This window comes from Musa acuminata, chromosome BXJ3-11 (assembly GCF_036884655.1).
Source record: "Musa acuminata AAA Group cultivar baxijiao chromosome BXJ3-11, Cavendish_Baxijiao_AAA, whole genome shotgun sequence".
NCBI classification, from domain to species: domain Eukaryota; kingdom Viridiplantae; phylum Streptophyta; class Magnoliopsida; order Zingiberales; family Musaceae; genus Musa; species Musa acuminata.
Genome location: NC_088359.1, coordinates 3,163,387 through 3,182,316, shown reverse-complemented (window position 1 = coordinate 3,182,316; position 18,930 = coordinate 3,163,387). Strand labels below are relative to the sequence as shown.

Here is an 18,930-nt window from a genome sequence, read left to right as displayed (position 1 = left end):
CGAGGTGTACTGAGGCATGGCTCGGGCGTTGGATTGGCCGAGGTGCGATTAAGGCATGGCTTGGCCGTTGGATTGGCCGAGGTGTGTGGCTCGGACGTTGGATTTGGATGAGATGCGACTCGGGCGTTGGATCGGCCGAGATGCATGGCTCGGGCATTGGATGGCCAAGGTGTGTGGCTCGGATGCTAGATTTGGCCGAGAGTAGACTCGGGTGTTGGATTGGTCGAGATGCATGGCTCAGATGCTGGATTTGGCCAAGATGTGACTCGGGCGTTGGGTTGGCCGAGATGCGACTCGAGCGTTGGATTGGCCGAGATGTGACTTAGGCGTTGGGTTGACCGAGATACGACTCGGGCGTTGGATTGGCCGAGATGCAACTCGGCATTGGATCCATGGGATCAGAGCTGTCATCGTATGTCTCCAATGTCGGTAGGCTGAAGTTGAGAGGTACCGGCTTACCCTATATTTCCTAAGTGAAAGGGGACTCGCCCGAGTCACCTTCGCTGGACTCGCCTTGCGATTTTCGAAACTCACGCTGGAACACGTCCAGACGTTGGTTGACCCAGGACAATTGGGCCCTAAGCGAGTCGTCCGTCGAGTCAGATGATACAGTGTCAGGCTCGAAGTGGGGTAGTGTGACTCGGCAATGTGTGGGTATGCTCTGCTCGGGCGGACCTCTCGGGTCCATCATTTGGTCTTGGGCTTCTCCTGTCCCGACCTGGTCTCGGGCGCCAGCAATGATCTAGCGTCGAGACCGGGATCCCCCCCATCTCGAAGGATGGGGAGGGGCTGATCTCCGGGCCCGACAAAAGGGTGACCGGCCAGTGGTTCTCCCTCGGGGATAGCTCCCGCGGGATGCTCATGCGACATGCCCTCCTTCTAGCACCAAAATGTTAGTGAACAAATGTGTCGTGACTAGTGAGTCAGCACAGCCTGGTTCACTGGTCGATGTCGGGAGTCTTCTGTTGGCTGAGCTGGATGTCGAGGTCGACCAGGCCCTCGTGACGATGTGTGGATCAGCGTTCCTTGGTGTGCCGATCCGGGCACTGTGTATGCCGAGCTACGTCTCTCCCTCTCCAGGGTGGCTGGCAGCTCGTCTTCGTGAGGTGACCACGTTTTCCTACAAAAATGGCTCTCGTCAGGATCACCTGATGAGGCCCCTCTGATGAGCAAGTCAGTGGAGTGATCCATTGATTTTTTCCTTCCCCTGCCAGATACTGGCTAGAGGTCTTTATATTACTGTACGTGGGTCAGTCGTACGTAGGTTGGCGTGGTGGACGTGTCTAGCAGTGCCTTAGTATGGATTCTGACTTGGCGTGTCTCGGGGGCGGCGTCGTCTTGGGGTTTCCGAGGTCGAGTAGTGCTACGGATTCTGACTTAGCGTGTCTTGGACGCCAAAATATGTCGTATCACCAACGATTTGGTCGGCTTCTGTGTGAGGCGACGGGTGAATCCAGTAGCATATCAAGGACGGTGTCGCCTTGGGGTTTCCGAGGTCGAGTAGTGCCTTAGTACGGATTCTGACTTAGCATGTCTTGGGCGCCAAAATATGCCGTATCACCAACGATTTGGTCGGCTTCTGGCATCGCTCGGTGACGATTTCGGCTGAGTCTTCCCTTCTTCTTTTGCGGCGGTTCTTCCACCTGCTGCCCGAATCAGTTCTCCCAACAATAGATCTCCATGTTTGCAGGGTGAATCCAGTAGCATATCATGTTTGTGGCGTTAGCTTCGATACCTCGCCGTCCCAGAAGCAACTTCACGTTCTACATTCAATAGTATTACCAGAGTTATGAACAGGAAGTTCCTTAGTATTTCCACTAGCTTTTTTTGAATGAAACGCAAAGAGTATTTATCTTTTGCTATGAGAAAGTTCTCGTCTCAGAAGGTACAGAGATGCATAAACTGTTGGGCTGACGGGCTGACAACCCATCAGATTCAGCTGATAGTGAGTTTTAATAGCCTACAGTCTTACCCTTTTAAGTGAAACCCTAAATCAAATTAGGAGGTATAATTGCTTCTTTTGAGAAAGAAAAACTACACCAACGTAGAGAAAAATTATAAGAATATCTTAATTCCAAAAAAAAAAGGAGAAAAAGACAGAAAAAAGATTACTCTCCTTCGTTTTGGAAGAAGCTTTGGCGCATGAGTACATCATATGACATAGGTCCCATGACTTGCAAAAATGAGCAAGTCAAAAAGCAGCTACCATTAATTGAAATCAATGAAGAGGCATCTAACTTTAGGAAATGGAATTATTAATCATAAGTAAAAGAATCCATGGAAACCACAAGATAGAAAGTTGTTCAGTGGTCCAACTTCCTATTCTAGATGTTCCTCCTCATGTCCTTGCATGATATAGACAATGACCAATAGCTTGTGGTGCCAAATTGGTCTTGTAAGTCCTCACTGTGGCTTTCTACCTAACATCACAAAGTTCTAATCTTTTCTTTCCCAGAAGTTGATGCATAGTTTTCCATTAAGATGGCAACGAAAATGAAAGATGAATTCTTTATGATTTCATAATTTTCTTTGTTTACCAATCATCAACTTTCTTGTTCGGAGTCAATAGGCTAAGAACAAAAAACATTGTCATGTTACTATGGATTGTAACGTAAAACATTCATCCAATCATCTAGAATTCGAGCTATCAATTTATTTTTGCTTCTTTCTCTTATCTTAGATATTTAAAGATGTATGTTAAGTATTGAAGGACTCTATTAAATATATTTTCAACATTAGTCTTTGGAGAATATGAAATCTAAATTAGTTATGAAGTTTTCATAGCCCCATAGTCTCTCGATGTTAGTCTTCGCTTGTATTGCATAAGAAGGTTTCAAAGTTATAAGAAGAATATAAAGTTTGACTCGAAGAAGAAATATTTTTAAGTGAATCGAATGATGAAGCTCGAAGAATGTATTATTGCATTATTAGGTTAGATTTCAGAGTTTCAAGGAGTATATAAAGTTTGGATAAAGAAGAAATATTTTTAAGCGACTGAAAAGATGAAGCTCAAAGGATGTATTATTGCATTATTAGCTTATAAAACACCTTAATTCGATCTAATTAGTTGGGTATGGAGACCAAATATCTAATTTACGTATGAGTCATTATCCAACTAGACTCGAGTCTTACGACCTATGTCACCATGATTCGGTGGCTCTTTACGTCAACCAAATCTTTTATCGTAGATGCATGTCTCATTCCCTCGTTGCTCAAATCTTTTATTGTAGATGCATGTCTCATTCCCTCGTTGCTCTATCATCCATTCAAGTTCATGCATGATGAGTCAGAGCACTTCACATGAGGCCAACAATTAACAATGACTTGTACGAAGTCTATTTGAAGACTTTGACCATAAGAGGTATTGATTCAAGGTTGCATGAGAGGCAAAAAGATTGTCCTAATATTTGATTTGGATTAGTTTCTAACCTAACTAAAATAATGTATTATCTTATGATTGCAAAGAAAGATACAAAACAATGCATATGCTTGTGGTTTGATCACTTTAATATCTTAATTACCTTAGCTTAGTGACTTTTAGTGGACTTGTCGTTAGGATTCCTAACATGGAACTATTAGGGGTGCCACTTTTAACTGCTAAATATTATTCTACGTCAAGTGCGATCGGACCATAGGCATCATCTTTCGTAAAGGAGGATATATTTATGGGAAAAAACTCAAGCTTATACTTTTTATATTTTCATTTTTTCCTCCATTCTATTTTTTACAATAGTATTTTTTAAAAATATTATGGCATTAAAATACATGAGTTGATTGTGAATATATAATCTTCCGATTAAGAGTCAAAATCTTTATAAATCAAGTTATCTGAGTCATTTAATAAAATATATTAAAATATAATATAGGAATAAAGATATGATCGATACTTTAGCATCATGTGGATTATACCTTCATATCACATGATTGACACAATTCATCAATGTCACATAATTAACACCTATTTGACACTTAGGGTTAAAACGGTTGACATATTTAAAAAACCTTTGTGTCATATGGATGATTCTTCGACTTCAAATGGATGGGTCGGTGGAACTGTTATCGTATCTCGGATTAAGCATAGTAAAATTGTGATCATGCTTGAGAGAAAAAGACAACTAAAAGGATGACTCTAATGCTTGTTTGCTTATTCGATGATCAATGTAAAAAAAGATAAAGTTGGGCGTCTCATCTAATCCCATCTATACTCAAATTAAGATTGAAATAAAAAGTGAAATCATGAGTAAACAGTAATTGATATTGATAATAGTAAATTGAAGAATCTTTATAACAAGCCTTTTTTTGTGGGACTTAGGTGTCTATCATATGACATAGGTTTGTTCTTTATGCTGAGCTAATAGTCATGTGATATATGATTGAGGTGGGTTCTCCCTACTAATTTCACTTGAAATTGATGATAACTTGTAATTTTATTATGAAATTATAAATTTGTATATTGAATTTTGATTTTTGGGGAATTTAACCATATTACTATACATATAACATATATAAGAGTAATTAATACTTATTTTTATAATAAAAATAAAAAAAACTTATGACAAGTCTATAGTTGTAAATCCATCTTCATCGTAGAACAAATTTTAAAAGCTTGATGAAAAGGAAAAAAATAAATGTAATTGAACAATAAATTGTGACATCAGCCTTTAAAAGAATAATAATAATAATAATAATAATAACCACCGAAAGAGTTGATGACAATAAAAACATGTAGCAGAGGGGTTGCATAATACATATTTGAAGAATACATTCATTATTTTTCCAAATAAAATGAATATCCTAAAAAATTAAATAAAAATAGTAATAATATAAAAATATTATAGTTGATACAGAAAAAAATCCAAATTAGACATAAAAGATATTCTAAATTCCTTTCATATAATAAAAAAAAAGTATTTATGAAGGATTAATTATGTTTTTTTTGAAGTGCAACATAAGTATAGGCACACAGTTGTTAATAATTGATAATTCTATACATTAAATCCTTGTTATCTTTTATGCACCATTTAATATTATGTCGGTTCTAAATTATTCAAGTATGGATAATGATTCAGATATTTAAGATTTTATAAATATATTAGTGCATCATTGTACTATTGATTAGTTTTAGATTTGCTGAATCCAGTGTTTTTAAATAAATACATCATTAATATGTAAGAGATATAATGTTCCACAAAACTCTAATAAATCATCTGTAACAACAAAACCAAAGTTAATAATGATTAAAGCAAATTACATTCTGAAAATAAGATAAAGTAACTTTAAAGGATGATAAAGGATAAACCATATAAGAATAATGATAGATCATATTATTCTATTATTTGGCATATTTAATATATAAACAAACACTAAATAATTTACAATAAGAACTACTCCAAAGATAATTATCATCAACGCGCCCACCACAATCTTCGTGCGGATGGCAACGGCCCTTGTGGGGACTCCCTGGCTTTCTCCTTCTCCATCTTTCTTCTTCCAGCATCCACCTTTGCGCAACAAGCCTCTGATCGCTCTAAAGCACACCCAAATCATGAAGAGACTGAGAATTCCGAACCAACTCATGAGAAGGATGACAGTGTAGAGCTGATAGGAAAATATTCGCACAATGGCGGTCGAGAATGCTAATGCCGTCGAGAACACCGCCAGCCATAGAATCCACTTTAGGATTCCCATCACCATTTTAGTCTGTCTGGGCACACAACATATCAACAAGAGGATGATGCTCAAGGATGCAAACAACCCGAACATGTCGAACAGTAGGAATAACTCGAGATCATCTTTTAGAACTGCCTCCCCTTCACTTGAACTCTCATCAAAATTGACTTCTGCAATGGGGGGAGTCGACCCACCATCATCTTTCTGCTTAAACCCACCAGGGGGGTTCAGCCCAGCTGCGAATGTGATGGTGGCGATCAACGTCGCCACCAACATTAGTGTTGCTGGTTTGTTGTTGTACTTTTCTTTAGGTTCAGAACGATTTGGTCGGCTTCTGTGTGACGCGACAGTGGCAGAGGCTCTGGCATCACCCGGTGACGATTTCGGCCGAGTCTTCCCTTCTTCTGCTGTGGTTCTTCCACCTGCTGCTCGAATCAGTTCTCCCAACAACAGATCTCCAAGCTGGCAGGGTGAATCCAGTAGCATATCAAGGACGGTGTCGCCTCTCATGTTTGTGGCGTTAACTTCGATACCTCTCCTTCCCAGAAGCAACTTCACGGTCTGCATTCAATCGTATTACCAGAGCTATGAACAGGAAGTTCCTCGGTATTTCCATTTGCCTTTTTTTGATTGAAATGCAAAGAGTATTTATCTTTTGTTGTGGGAAAGTTCTCGTATCAGAAGGTGCAGAGATGCATAAACACCTGGTGAAAAGAAGAAGACAAATTCATTTCCTCTAATTGGGATAAGGAATACCTACCTGGAGCTGTTTTCTGGCCACAGCAAGGTGCAGGACGGTGTTGCCTTTCGCATCTCCGGAGTTGAGCAGCTCATCGTTTTCATCTGTTCTGTTCAGCAAGAACTGCACGGTCTCGAAGCTGTTCGATTTCACAGTAAGATGAAGGATGGAGTCACCTTGCGATGTCACAGCTCGCAAGGACTCCGGGCACGCATCCAGTAACACTGTCAATACATCAAGCCTGCCTCGTAAGGCTGCAGTGTGGGCGGGCATGAAGCTATCGTTGTCGGTCGCCAAGCAGAGATTGGCAGCGGCTGCGTACTGCAGCAGCTCGTTCACCACGGACAAGTGGCCTTGGGCAGCGGCCAGGTGCAAGGCGGAAAGGCCTTCGCGGTTGCGGCCATGCGCGAGCTCCGGGTTTACGGCGAGGATCTCCCGGACCAGGTCGGAGTGGCCGAGCGATGCAGCGATGTGGAGGGGGCTGTCCGACAGGTGAGCCGCGGCGATGGCTTGCCTGTGGAGCAGGAGCCGGTCTTCTCGTAGCAAACGCCGTAACAAAGTGAGGTCTCCCGCATAAGCTGCTTCCTCTAGTCTCGGATCCATGCTTAGTTACTCTGTCTCTCTCTCTCTCTCTCTCTCGATTTGGTCACAAACATCTCGAAGTTAAGACGCCTATATATAGGCTAAAAATCTCTAACGATTCCTCCCGGTCGGTCTTCTTGGTCCTGTCTCCATCAAGACGCTGGCCTTGTTGACGCAGTCGTCTCCAAAACGTAAGTTGCTTCCTCTCGTCTTGCATCCCATTGGTCTGGACTTCGCAGAATACTTTTCCTCGGCTTGCTTTCTCGTTCGCCGAAACTACCTAGAGAATGAAGCGAGACTGGGACAGTCGACGTGCGGTATTTGTGTTCGAGAACGTTGATGAAACAAGATGGACTTGCGATATAGCTTTTCCTAACTTTTCTTCTAATTACAATAATATCTTCCTAAAACCTATCTTCACTTAAATTTTTAATTAGTTTCAGCGAAACAGACCTCATCAACACCCTATATTTCCATCTGGCTGATGATACATCAGGAGGGAGGGAGGGAGGGACGGATGAATGAAAACAAGCTTGCAGACAAATCGACGCTAGAACACCTATATATGGAGGCTTGTGATTGGAGCAGTTCCTCCTTCTTGTACAGCCTGTCCTCACCGGACGCCGAAGACACGACTTGGTCATCGAGCTCACATGGCCACTGCAGTCCCGTTTAAACATCTTATCCCAAGGAATCGATGCGTTGCAAACGCAGCGAGGGAGACGAAAGCCGAACGACGAGTGGGATAGCAACAGCGTACGCAATTGTTCGGAGAAAAATTGGATGGATGTTTTTGCCGAAGTCATCATTTCATCGGATTGGATGCGGTGCTCACGGGACTGCATGCTGAACGCTTTAACCTAACATCACCTTGGTGTCCTGTCCGGCTTATCAACTTCTTCAACCCTAACAGCGAGACTCGTGGGTCTCCATACCATTATCCCGGTCGTCCGTTTCCTTCAAGTTGTCCGGTTTCAACATTTTGATCGCTTTCTCGATCTCGTAGCTCATGACCATGCTAATTTTTTTTGGATGAATAATCACCCTTTTTTTTTTTCTCGTCCTGCTTGGACGACTTTGACCTCTTCGGATTTTGCAGCTTTAGCTGATCTAATATAATCTTCTTTACTTTTCAACAGAAAAAAAAAGTCATCCACGCTTTGGGACAAGCCGAAATGGCTCGCTCCATCATCACTTTCCAAGTAGTTTCAGCGAAAGAAAGATGGGAGTGGGAACAAAAAATCTACACAGGACTTCTCCATTTCAATGATCCGCTGAAGAAATGTTTATCGATATATTAGCAGTCGAAATCTTTCATTTATTGTGAATATTTATTTGGATGGTACAAGTGGCAGAATTCCAATGGAATTAAGTGTGAACATTTCAATTTCTAGTATAAATAGTATCATTCAACCGATTACCAGCAAGTTTGGTAAATGGCAAGGCTCCCTTCTATCACAAGCTGGTTGTGTCACCTTGATTAATTTGTACTTAAACTCCATCCCTATACACTCCTTAAGTGTCTCCTTCTACTGTTATTAATAAAATCTCTTCATTAACCCACATATTCCTTTGGTCCAACCATGACAACTCTAAAGGTCTCTTTACTTGCTCTCTTGGGACACCATCACTTTGCCTAAGTTCATTAGTGGCTTGGGCATCAAGGACATGCACATAACCAAATATGCATTGCATGTCAAAAGAATTTTTTTATCTTCCTAATAGTGCTGATATCGTTTGGGTCAAGGTTGCTTATGCTAAGTATGACACTATCGAATCTTAGAGTGCCTCTTCCCCTTTCAACTCCAGTTGGTGTTGGAAGCTATTTGTGCTTGCTATGGATTTCTTGAAATTTGAGTTTTGCAAATTTGTGGGAGATGGCTATTCTATCAATATGCTCCGTGATTGCTTTCAAACCAGTGTTTTTAAAAAAATAGATGTATTTGTTCCTAATGTGAAGGATTCTTTTCTCTTAATTAATGGATGTTGGAATTCGAATTTATTCTACTCTTGGTTTAGTACCTCTCTTGTTGACATCTTCTAGTCTTATAAAGATGATTTTTTATTTCTAATAGCACAAGTTTTTCATCCACTAAATCTATTTATCTTTTGATTCTCAACACAGACTTACTCTTCTCCGGTGGGGATTGGTGGTGTCATTTGTGATATCTCCTAGTGAATGGGATTGGTGGTGTCATTTGTGATATCTCCTAGTGATTCACTGAATCAAAACTTTTTCCAGGAAAATTGTTGCATCACCACTTTCCCACAGAAAGACTTGTCACACTTGGTTTCTCTACCTCCAATTTGTATATTTTCTGCCTTGCTAACAATAAGACTTTTGTCTATCTTTTTTTCTCTTGTCTTATAGTTATTTTTCTTTGGAAAGCTATCAAAATCACACTTCTCTTCCTCTTTTCCTCCTTCAAATTGGATCTTTTAGCAACTCAAAGCTTCTTCTAATACTATCTTTGTTAGGATAATTTTTTATTATTATTATAGGATCATTCTAAAGTTTCTATGAAACGATCTCTTGAACTAGGCCTCAATCTAGGTGGCTAAAATTGAACTGTGGTAACTCTTTCAATCAATATGTCAAGGAGGGTACTAGTTTTTGGCATTTTAATACTAGTGGTGTCCTTTTTGCTAGTTGCATATATTCATCGTAGCCTCTCTAAAATCTTATTCGATGTTTCAGTAGTATTCATATTGAAATTGATTTGAAGTGCTTTGTGGACATCCTAAGTGGCACATCCCAATTTCCCTTAAGCATCCTCCCTTTATCGTTAAGACGTTTTAACTCTTTCTTGATATCATAAATGTAACAGAGTTGCCAATTGGCTAGCAAACTATGCTAAAGTGCATCTAACTACTATTTTAAGGAGAGGAGTAGCGAAGAAACGAGAGAACGAAGAAAAACACATTTCAATTAGTATCATATGAAGTCTATTTATACATGGTGAAAGATAAGATTTCTTTAACTGAGCAGAGAGATTGCCTCATACAGTTGAGGAAATCTTATCTGCTATGCAGTTGAGGAAACTCTCTGTTATCATGCCCCCCGCAAGATCGAGCTCCTGTCAAGGATCTTGGATGCAACAAAAATAGTTTGCAGGCTAGAGGCTTCGTGAGTGAGTCTGCTGGTTGATCAGCCATATGGACATGAGAGACACGAAGTTGATGTATGACAACTTGATCTCGCACGAAGTAAAAGTCAATGACAATGTGTTTCATGCGTGAGCGGAACACTGGATTGACACATAAGTAGGTAGCTCCAACATTGTCACAATATATTGTAGGAGTAAGGGTAGAACTAACTTTGAGTTTCTTGAGGAGATTTGTGACCCAATTGAGTTCAGCAGTAGCGGTAGCAATAGCACGATATTCAGCTTCAATTGTAGACCGGGTTATTGTCTTTTGCTTCTTAGAACTCCAACTGATTGGATTAGATCCAAGAAAAATCACATATCCTGACGTGGAGGTTCTATCATCAAAGTTTCCCGCCCAATCAGCATCAGCAAAGGCATGAAGATGAAGTTGAGTGGTTTTGTGGAGAAAGAGACCATGATTAAGGGTCCTTTTAAGATACCGCAAAATTCGTTTAACCGCAGACCAATGCATAGCAGAAGGCTGGTGCATGTATTGAGATAATTTATTGACTGCAAATGAGATATCTGGACGGGTGAGAGCCAAGTATTGTAAGGAGCCAAGTACTTGTCGGTATCGAGTTGAGTCCGTGGTAGGGTTGCCATCACATAATTTGAGTGATTCACTAGTAGAGAGAGGAGTAGCAACTTCTTTCGCATCCTACATATTTGTCTTTGATAATAAGTCTTGAATATACTTTCTCTGTGAAAGGAGGAGACCTGAGGATGTAAATATTACTTCCATTCCCAGAAAGTAGCTCAAGGGTCCTAAATCTTTGAGGGAGAATCGATTAGCCAATTGCTTTAAAAATGTCTGAATCTCTAAGGGATCATTGCCTGTAACAATAATATCATCTACATATACTAGAAGATATATTGTATTTCCATGTTGTTGTCGTAGGAATAAAGAGGTATCAGCTTGGAGTTAATGAAGCCAATTGATATCAGAAATGATCCAAGTTCAGTATACCAAGCTCGTGGAGCTTGACGGAGTCCATAAATGACTTTTTGTAATTTGCAGACATGTCTTGGATACTGGTGATAAACAAAACCAGGGGGTTGCTGCATAAAGACATCTTCAGTTAAAATCCCCTGTAAAAAGACTATTAATCTATCTATAAACATAAATTATTTATCACCAGTTATCACCTTCAGTTATTATTATTATTATTATTATTATTATTATTATTATTATTATTATTATTATTATTATTATTATTATTATTATTATTATTATTATTATTATTATTATTATATAATCTAATTATTTATAATTTATTGATAATACAAGGCTATTAATCTATCTATAAACATAAATTTTATTTTTTAAATTTCTTCCTATATAAATAGAGAAAAATAAATGAATAAACATTATGATAATCTAGTTAATGATCAAATCTAATTATACAATCAACACTATATCTGATATGAGAGGCATGACATGTAGGCAATCACCTATACATCACTCCCATCAAGCCAATACTCTACTCCCATTTGGTTGATATGTCTTGAGGGATTTGACCTTATTAGGTTAGTAGCCTGACAAGATTTTTTATATGTGTGGGCTTGAACCATATAATCGATATATCGATTCGGTCCCATAAGATCAGTTATATAGCATTGATCGAAAGGCTGATTCAATGAATTATTACTTCATGCTCTTGAGTTCGATGCATGTTACCATAACTTATTAATAGATGATACGTATGACTGTTCTAGGTAATCATTATGATCTAATTCCATTGGTTATCTATCACATTATAAAAAGACCCTCTAGTCTATACATGGGGGCTTATGGCTCAAGATAATTGATTACTTTTATTAACCCTAAGTATCAAAGGAGTCTTACTGGGGACTTCCTGACTTAATCTTCTGTAAGGTCTTGATCTCAATTAGAATGGACTTAAAAGTGATCTTTATTAGCCAATCGATCGAACATGTGTCATCCTTTATGTGATCAAGATGCAAAAATTGTTGGCTAAGGGTTCAAACAAATATTTCTTCCTAATTTTTTTTATTATATATATGTCAGTTTTTCCTTCACCGAAATTAATTTCCTAATAAGTCACTAATATGTGTGAGATGTAGCGTTCCACAAAATTTGTATAAATCATCTGTGAGAACAAAACAAAAGTTAATAAAGACTAAAGTTACATATTTACTATATACTGTGTAAAAAAATGGAAAACACACTAAAATGAACTTCCATTAATTTTTTTATAGATGATGACGTACAGGAACAAGTTTACAGAAAAGCAAATTACATTCTGAAAATAAGATAAAGTAACTTTAAAAGATGATAAAGGATAAACCATATAAGAATAATGATAGATCATATTATTCTATTATTTGACCTATTTGCTACATAAACAAACACTAAATAATTTACAATAAGAACTACTCCAAAAATAATTATTATCAACACGCCCACCACAATCTTCGCGCCGATGGCAACGGCCCTTCTGGGGCCTCCGTGGCTTCCTCCTTCTCCATCTTTCTTCTTCCAGCATCCACCTTTGCGCAACAACCACCTGATCGCTCTAATGCACACCCAAACCATGAAGAGACTGAGGATTCCCAACCAACTCATGAGAAGGATGACAGTGTCGAGCTGATAGGGAAATATTCGCATAATGGCGGTCGAGAATGCTAATGCCGTCGAGAACACCGCCAGCCATAGAATCCACTTTAGGGTTCCCGTCATCATTTTAGTCTGTGTGGGCACACAACATATCAACAAGAGGATGATGCTCAAGGATGCAAACAACGCGAACATGTCGAACAGCAGGAATAACTTGAGACCATCTTTTAGAACTGCCTCCCCTTCACTTGAACTCCCATCAAAATTGACTTCTGCATTGGGGGGAGTCGGCCCACCATCATCTTTCTGCTTAAACCCACCAGGGGGGGTCAGCCCAGCTTGGAATGTGATGGTGGCGATCAACGTCGCCACCACCATTAGTGCTTCTGGTTTGTTGTTGTACTTTTCTTTACGTTCAGAACGATTTGGTCGGCTTCTGTGTGACGCGACAGTGGCAGAGGCTCTGGCATCACTCGGTGACGATTTCGGCTGAGTCTTCCTTTCTTCTTTTGCGGCGGTTCTTCCACCTGCTGCCCGAATCAGTTCTCCCAACAATAGATCTCCATGTTGGCAGGGTGAATCCAGTAGCATATCAAGGACGGTGTCGCCTCTCATGTTTGTGGCGTTAACTTCGATACCTCGCCTTCCCAGAAGCAACTTCACGGTCTGCATTCATTCGAGCTATGTGTCAGAATTAACGTGGCACACATGACTTTTGATTCTTATGATATTAAAGATCGTATCTATTAACGATAAAAGATGTAATTCTCAAATAGATTTGTCTTCCTAATGAATATATATTAATTTCAAATTAATATTTTGATGAAAGACATCTTTTGTCACTATAAATTTTGGAACATGATCCTCTCTTTTCATCCATAGCATATGTCAAAACAAGGGAAACTAGAATTATGTCAAGGTATTTTTTTTTCAATTAAAGTTGATTTTCTTATAAAAAAACATTAAATCTAAAGATCATGAGATTTATGTTGTGCACAATGATGTTTTAGTTGTGCAAGGATTAAACTATTTAGATATGGTATCAGAGTCATGATTTACTATTTATAGCTTTTATTTTTTAATTTATTTATCTTATTATCGTATCAAATTATGTTTTTATTATTTAATATTTATAATCTAAGAGGTATAGATTTTATTCCCAGAATTGTAAAATAAGTGAGAGTGGTGAATCACGAAATATAATTATTTAAAAAATTCAAATAGAGGTAGCTTTACTAGTAACTTCTTGTTCCCCAAACTGTTAAACAATTCGATAATGTTCAAGAGCAATAAATCAATAAATGATCAATCATTCCAATAAATATCAATCGATCTACAATAAGTGAATCACAAAAAATAACATTAAGAATATCTCAAAGATAAAGGAGATCTATTATTTCTAATAATTATGACTTAGTTATATTCGATGGTCCAGTTTTATTTTCATAGGCCATTGAAACTATAATTTCTATAAAGATGGTTAATGCAAAAATTAAAATATATGAATGAAAATCAAGTTTGAGACCTTTGATGAATTACTTGAAGGATGTAAAAAAGGTCGATTATTAATAGGTCTTTAAGATCAAATATTACTTGAATGATAATATCAAAAGACACATGGTCAGATTTGGTGCTAAAGGTTTCACTCAAAGAGTTAAAAGATTTTTTTATTTAATCTTCAGAAAAGATTTTTTCAGAATTTTTACGATCATAGTAGCTCATTATAACTTAGAGTTATACAAAATAGATATGAAAAACACATGATATATAAACTTAAGAAATCAATATATAAATTTATACAAACTTCTCGATAATGATATCTTAAGTTTAATGATACATAAAATCCTTTACATTTATGCAAATACTGTTGATCTATGTACATATATGAAGGTTGGCAAGAGCAAGTTTATATTTTGGATTGTAAATGTTGATGATATTTTGCTTGCTACTAATAATCTTAGTTTATTATATGAAATAAAACATATCTTTCTAAAAACTTTGAATTAAAAAAATATGAGAGAGGCAACCCATGTATGTGATAGGAATTAAAATATTTTAAGATCAATCATAAGGATTGTTAGGATTATCTCATAAAAAATATATTAATAAAATTTTTAAAAAGTAAAAAAAATTATTTAGGAGGTATTATTCCAATTCGGAAAGGGGGTAAATTTATCTTATGCAATGTTCAAAGAATGAATTGGAACAAATGAAAAGAATTCCTTATGTATCTATCCTGGAAAGTTAAATGCATGCCTAAATTTGTATTAGGTCATACATCAGTTTTGCTATTGGAATATTGGGCAGATATCAAAGTAATTCTAGATTTGACTATTAAAAAGCTATAAAGAAAGTTATAAGATATTTATGAGGAATGAAGGATTATATACTCGCTCATAGGAGATCAAATAATCTCGAAGTAATTGGATGTTTAGATTCAGATTTTGCTAGATGTGTTGATATAAAAAAAATAACACTTGACTATTTGTTCCTTTTAGTTGAGGAGCAATTTTGTGGATGAGGGCAAAATAAAAGCAGTCCATCATTGCTACATTCATCATAGAAGTTTAGTTTGTGACATGTTTTAAGGCTACAATTCAAAAGCTCAAATCTCGTTTTCATGATTTACTCTTTAAAAAAATTTAAAACTTTATTATGATAATTTTGTAATAGTATTCTTCTTTAAAAGTGAGTGCTATAAAGGTGATAAATATATGAAAATGGAATATTTAGCGGTGAAAAAAGAAAGTTTAGAAATAAATAATATTAATTGAATATATTAGCATTGTCCTTATGATTACAGATCCATTAACGAAAGGATTATCACCCAAGATATTTATTGAACATGTTAAAAGAATAAGCACTATTAGACATCATTATTAATATTATGTCATATTCATAAATAATTATTTAATATGATATTTTCATCGAGAACTTATTTCAAATAAAGGGGGTAATGGAGAAAAACCAGAATTCTGTTTATCTAAGTTAGTTTTTAGGAGATTTAAATTTCTAAAATTATTAAATCTAAATATTATGAGATTTATGTTGTACTATGATGATGTTTTATTTGTGTCTGAATTTAATTTGAACATGTAGCTCCTTACTATTTCCATTTGCTTTTCGTGAATGAAATGCAAAATACTTGTATCTTTTTGCTATGAGAAGGCTGTGTCTCAAGATGTACGGGATGCATAAAAACCTTGTGAAGAAGAAGAAGACATTTAAATCTATTTCCTCTAATCGGGATCAGGAATACCTACCTGGAGCTGTTTTCTGGCCACAGCAAGGTGCAGGACGGTGTTGCCTTTCGCATCTCCAGAGTTGAGCAGCTCATCGTTCTCATCCGTTCTGTTCAGCAAGAACTGCACGGTCTCGAAGCTGTTTGATTTCACAGTAAGATGAAGGATGGAGTCACCTTGCGATGTCACAGCTCGCGCGGACTCCGGGCACGCATCCAGTAACACAGTCAATACATCAAGCCTGCCTCGTAAGGCTGCAGTGTGGGCCGGGATTAAGCCATCGTTGTCGGTGGCCAAGCAGAGATTGGCAGCGGCTGCGTACTGCAGCAGCTCGTTCACCACGGATAAGTGGCCTTGGGCAGCGGCCAGGTGCAAGGCGGAAAGGCCTTCGCTGTTGCGGCCATGCGCGAGCTCCGGGTTTACGGCGAGGATCTCCCGGACCAGGTCGGAGTGGCCGAGCGATGCAGCGATGTGGAGGGGGCTGTCCGACAGGTGAGCCGCGGCGATGGCTTGCCTGTGGAGCAGGAGCCGGTCTTCTTGTAGCAAACGCCGCAACAAAGTGAGGTCTCCCGCATAAGCTGCTTCCTCTAGTCTCGGATCCATGCTTAGTTACACACACACACACTCTCTCTCTCTCTCTCTCTCTCTCTCGATTTGGTCACAAACAACTCGAAGTTAGGACGCCTATATATAGGCTAAAAATCTCTAACGATTCCTCCCGGTCGGTCTTCTTGGTCCTGTCTCCATCAAGACGCCGGCCTTGTTGAAGAAGTCGTCTCCAAAACGTAAGTTGCTTCCTCTGGACTTGCATCCCATTAGTCTGGACTTGGTAGAATACTTTTTCTCAGCTTGCTTTCTCGTTCGCCGAAACTATCGAGAGAATGAAGTGAAGGTGGGACAGTCGATGTGCGGTCTTTGTGTTTGAGAATGTTGATGAAACATGATGGACTTATGATATAGCTTTTCCTAACTTTTCTTCACGTAGAAAATGACAGACACGACCTGTCTACTATCTGATACGACCGATCCATATGACGATGTGTCCCCTAATATCCACCTACAGAAACCCGAGTAAAGGTCAGGACAAAATTAATAAATTATATAAGTCTATCGGATTTAATAAATTATATAAGTCTACAGAAACCCTAATATCCACCGGACGACTTATCAACTTCATGGGATAAGATGCTTCAAAGGGACTGCAGTGGCCACTGTGAGCTCGATGACCAAGTCGTCTCTTTGGCGTCTGGTGAGGACAGGCTGTACAAGAAGGAGGAACTGCTCCAATCACAAGCCTCCATATATAGGTGTTCTAGCGTCGATTTATCTGCAAGCTTTTTTTCATTCATCCATCCCTCCCTCCTGATGTATCATCAGCCAGATGGAAATATAGGGTTTGATGAGGTCTGTTTCGCTGAGACTAAGAGCCTTGATTCTAGTGGATTTGAAGGGCCAAGAATGATTTCTTCTTGTTGAGCCTGTCCTCACCAGACGCCAAAGAGACGACTGGGTCATCGAGCTCACAGTGGCCACTGCAGTCCCTTTGAAGCATCTTATCCCATGAAATCGATGCGGTGCAAACGCAGCGAGGGAGACGAAAGCCGAACGGCGAGTGGGATAGCAACAGCGTGCGCAATTGTTCGGAGAAAAATTGGATGTTTTTGCAGACTTCAACAGCCGTGCTCACGGGACTGCATGCTGAACACGTTAACCTAACATCACCTTGGTGTCCTGTCCGGCTTATCAACTTCTTCAACCCTAACAGCGAGACTCGTGGGTCTCCATACCATTATCCCGGTCGTCCGTTTCCTTCAAGTCGTCCGGTTTAAATATTTTGATCGCTTTCTCGATCTCGTAGCTCATGACGATGCTAATTTTTTTTGGATGAATAATCACCCTTTTTTTCTCTCGTCTTCGTTGGACAACTTTGACCTCTTCCGATTTTGCAGCTTTAGCTGATCTAATATAATCTTCTTTACTTTTCAAAAGAATAAAAAAAAAATCATCCACGCTTTGGGACAAGCCGACATGGCTCGCTCCATCATCACTTTCCAACTAGTTTCAGCGAAAGAAAGATGGGAGCAGAACAAAAAATCTACACAGGACGTCTCCATTTCAATGATCCGCTGAAGAAATGTTTATCGACATATTAGCAGTCGAAATCTTTCATTTATTGTGAATATTTATTTGGATGGTAGAAGTGGCAGAATTCCAATGGAATAAAGCATTCTGTGTGACAGATCAAATCAATGTTTGTTAACCCTTCATATGTAAGATTTATGACCCTTTTTTGGGATTTTTTTTCCCCATTTTCAGTTTGAAGATTTTTATTGGCAACCTAATTTATTATTATTTACAACCTAATTTTTTTAAAAAATAATTAATAATTTGAAAATACACATAGAGTTGTCAACTACCTAGCGAATTGAATTACGCTAGAGTGCATCTAGCTACTATATTTTTTTGGCAAGGGGAGTGGCTTTCAGAATTTTTCTTGATTATTACTTCAGATCTTTAGGGTGACTTTTGTACCCATGCTATCTAATAAGTATGTTTTTTTCTTTCTTGCAAAAAAAAAAAAAAAATGTATCTTAGGGTTGACGTTGACTTGCAATTTTTGTGATCTTCGTTTAATGATAATGTTAGTTGAGAAGATACCTGATTTGTAAGTTTGCTGGGTCAACAAGAATCTTGATCCTTTAGGAAGAAGGATTTTTTGCAAATTAACAATTGAATTTTAGATATTTGTGTCTTCAGGTCTAGAAAGATGAAAGAATTCTTTCCTTGTCTCTTGGATGTGTAAGTAGTCAAGGTATTATTATTATTATTATTATTATTATTATTATTATTATTATTATTATTAATTTATTCATGATATATGATAATTAGTCTATCTATAAACATACATTTTTTTAATTTATATTTTTATAAATAAAAAATAAATGAATAAACATAATGATAATTTAGTTA

General features: G+C 38.2%; 3 protein-coding genes across 3 annotated transcripts; all 3 read right to left on the bottom strand.

Moving 5' to 3' along the window:
• Positions 1-5,208: 5,208 nt before the first annotated feature.
• LOC103970877 (ankyrin repeat-containing protein At5g02620-like) lies at positions 5,209-7,050 on the bottom strand. Its single transcript, XM_018820398.2, has 2 exons — positions 6,431-7,050; positions 5,209-6,231 (listed from the first exon to the last, which is right to left on the bottom strand). The coding sequence occupies exons 1-2, from the start codon at positions 7,010-7,012 to the stop codon at positions 5,320-5,322; spliced, it is 1,494 nt and encodes a 497-aa protein (XP_018675943.2). The 5' UTR covers positions 7,013-7,050; the 3' UTR covers positions 5,209-5,319.
• Positions 7,051-12,318: 5,268 nt separating this feature from the next.
• On the bottom strand, positions 12,319-14,089 carry LOC135652553 (ankyrin repeat-containing protein At5g02620-like). The gene has a single exon (XM_065173555.1). It carries the CDS (start codon positions 13,388-13,390, stop codon positions 12,470-12,472), a length of 921 nt encoding a protein of 306 aa, XP_065029627.1. The 5' UTR covers positions 13,391-14,089; the 3' UTR covers positions 12,319-12,469.
• Positions 14,090-14,267: 178 nt separating this feature from the next.
• On the bottom strand, positions 14,268-16,849 carry LOC135652579 (ankyrin repeat-containing protein BDA1-like). The gene has a single exon (XM_065173603.1). The coding sequence runs from the start codon at positions 16,561-16,563 to the stop codon at positions 15,958-15,960; it is 606 nt and encodes a 201-aa protein (XP_065029675.1). The 5' UTR covers positions 16,564-16,849; the 3' UTR covers positions 14,268-15,957.
• Between the last annotated feature and the right edge of the window lie 2,081 nt (positions 16,850-18,930).